Here is a 2,589-nt window from a genome sequence, read left to right on the forward strand (position 1 = left end):
GGGGGGGGCTTCAAGTCGCGCGCACTGTCTACTGAGGGCGCAGGACTCTGGCTCATCCTTGCGTTTCGTGTTGGTTGCAGGCTCTGCGCGCGCCCGGGCTGGACTCCAACTACCTGCTGTTCGGCCGGAACAGGCGCGCCCGCCTCGTGCACAACAACGGCAACGCGCAGGCCGTGCACGCGCGGCACGCGCACTACCAGGCGGCGCGCGCGCCCAGCAAGGGCTCCACCGTGTGCACGCTGCTGTGAGCGCCATGCCGTCCTCCTGAGAAGCTCGCCGGCGACCTCGTAGGCCCGATCGACGACTGCCTCCCCGTGTGCAAGTGCAAGCGGCCAGTGTGCGGCTCTGCCACACGGACCGGCGGACCTTGACGACGACGCCAGGATGCAGGTGGAGCAGGTGGTGGGCGTCGGCCCCGGGGCCCTGGCCCCCGGGCGAGCGCGGCCCAACCAGTGGTACCTGCTGACGCCTACCTCGCTGGCTGCCGACTCTGAGGACGCCGACGCGGACCCCGACGCCCCCGCGGCCGGCGCCTTCCCGGAGCCACGCGTTGGCCACACCGCATCCTACCTGCCCCGGCGCAAAAAGGTTGGCAACCCTTCGTGTTGCATATAGTTTGTCTCTATCCTTCTGCTTGGCTTGCGCGCTCCCTCCTATCAGTCCGCCCATTGTTTTCTGCTAATCGGCTGTTCAACTGTCCTCACCTCGCTGTGCACTCCGTGCTGTGCAGGTGGTTCTGCTGGGAGGTGCTTCCCCCTGCGCCTTGTACAGCGACGTGTGGCAGCTCGACCTGCGGCGCCTCGCGCTCTCCCTGCTCCAGCCCGGGCCCGACGCCCCCGCGGACCAGCCCGACCAGCCCGGACTCCAGCCCCCGCAGCGCTACGAGCACTGCGCCTTCCTGCCGCCGGCCTCGCCGCAGGCCCAGGACCTCTCGGACAAGATCTGGGTGTTCGCCGGCGCCAACATGGAGGGCAACATGAACGACCTCTGGGAGCTGGACCTGGCCGCCGAGGAGTGGCGCGTCGTCAACTGCTCCGGGGGCGCGCCTGGGCCTCGGACTCTGCACACGACCACTGCGGGTACGTGCCCTCGGGCAGCCAGCCGCCGGGCCGGCCTACCCAGTGCGTTGCAGGCGTTACTTCTAGCTTTACTTTCTGAACTCCAGGAAATGTTTCTCTTTTTCCTCCAGACGTATCCGGCGCTTTGATGGTGTTTGGCGGAGGCAGTCAGGCGGCCAGCCCCGTGGCTGACCAGTCGGTGTTTAGGCTGGACCCGGTCAGCCGCGACTGGAGCACGGTCAGCACCCAGGGCGACCCCCCGGCACCGCGGCAGGGGCACGTGCTGGTCGGGGTGGGCGGCAAGGTGTGTGTGTGTGTGAGCGAAAGCCTGTTGGCGAGAGCCCTCCGCATGCCCACTGGTTTCTAATCCACTACCCCGTTTTATTTTTCACAGTTGCTTTGTCACGGCGGGATGGCGGGGAACAAGTTTTTCTCCGATTTGATAGTCTTGGAGAATGGTCAGTGGACGGTCGTGGATGACAACGGCAGACCGGCGCCCAGTCCCCGAGCCGGCCATGGGGCGGTTGCCCTCGGCAATTTCGTGTACATTTTTGGTGGATTGGGTCCACATGGTAGTCTTGATGACCTGTGGAAGCTTGACTGTGGTAAGAGCAAACAAATAATTTTATTTGTTTTCTCAATTAATTTTTTGTAAAATTTTAGAAACACTAATGTTTTTTAAGTTGTATTTTTTTTTAATTGCCTTTTTTCTTTTCTTTTTTTTTAAAGATGCCCTTAGTTGGGAAGAAGTGGTGTTTGAGTCAGATTCGCCTCGACCTAAACCAAGACTGGATTTTGCAATGTCTCTCATTTGGTTACCACAACACTTTACACCACAGTGCTCCAATGGTGAGGCGGTGGCTCAAAATGGTGCTCAGTCAGAAGATTCTAACAGTCCAGATTCTGAACAGGACATTCCATTTATTCTATTACATGGCGGAATGGATGATTTAGGTACAATCTACAATGATTTTCATGTATTTTGTCTTGAAGATGTCACAAGCTAGCTTATCCCCGCTCAATTCCATTCCAAAACTTTGTCTTCAAAACCATGAATGTAACTGTGTTTTCAAACTCTGTATTTTTGAAACTATTTGTTTTGATTTTATATCGAAGTGTGATGTAAGTATTTTTTCTCAATAATTTACAAAGTGTACCCTAGTCACTAGATTTAAAAGGGTGCTTGATCTGATTTCTATGACTTGTTCGTTGAAATGTAGGGTAACATAGGTCATGACCAGGTTTCTCTTGCGTTAGGAATAATACTAGAAAGTACAGATGTTACAAATGACCCTTCAACATTTTAAAAATTTATCTATAAATCAGTGGGATTGTAAAAAAGATTCTGGGAATGGCATTTACTCTATTTCCCTCTCATTTTTTCCTACACATCTCCGTCTCTAAGTATAATAAATAAATTTTAAAAAATGGGGGCACTCCGATTGTCCGAAGCTCATTTGTCCGAACCTAATTTATCTATTTTAGTAAATAAAATGAGTAAAGTAGTTAATTTCATTATGTTATTTCATTT

At 54.1% G+C, this 2,589-nt stretch overlaps 1 protein-coding gene across 2 annotated transcripts in view; it reads left to right on the forward strand.

Annotated features, from left to right (window-relative positions):
* Nucleotides 1–2,568, forward strand: part of LOC113205862 (rab9 effector protein with kelch motifs-like) — a 14,343-nt gene extending 11,775 nt beyond the window's left edge. For both annotated transcript variants that reach the window (XM_026421638.2, XM_026421637.2), the window contains exons 2-6: nucleotides 81–588; nucleotides 731–1,079; nucleotides 1,190–1,362; nucleotides 1,453–1,663; nucleotides 1,788–2,568. In XM_026421638.2, the coding sequence (XP_026277423.1) occupies nucleotides 385–588; nucleotides 731–1,079; nucleotides 1,190–1,362; nucleotides 1,453–1,663; nucleotides 1,788–2,065 (1,215 nt within the window). In that variant the 5' untranslated portion in view covers nucleotides 81–384 and the 3' untranslated portion in view covers nucleotides 2,066–2,568. The remainder of the gene's footprint in view (nucleotides 1–80; nucleotides 589–730; nucleotides 1,080–1,189; nucleotides 1,363–1,452; nucleotides 1,664–1,787) is intronic.
* The last annotated feature ends 21 nt before the right edge of the window (nucleotides 2,569–2,589 follow it).

This window comes from Frankliniella occidentalis, unplaced genomic scaffold (assembly GCF_000697945.3).
Source record: "Frankliniella occidentalis isolate FOCC.00 unplaced genomic scaffold, Focc_3.1 Scaffold88, whole genome shotgun sequence".
Taxonomy (NCBI): Eukaryota; Metazoa; Arthropoda; class Insecta; order Thysanoptera; family Thripidae; genus Frankliniella; species Frankliniella occidentalis.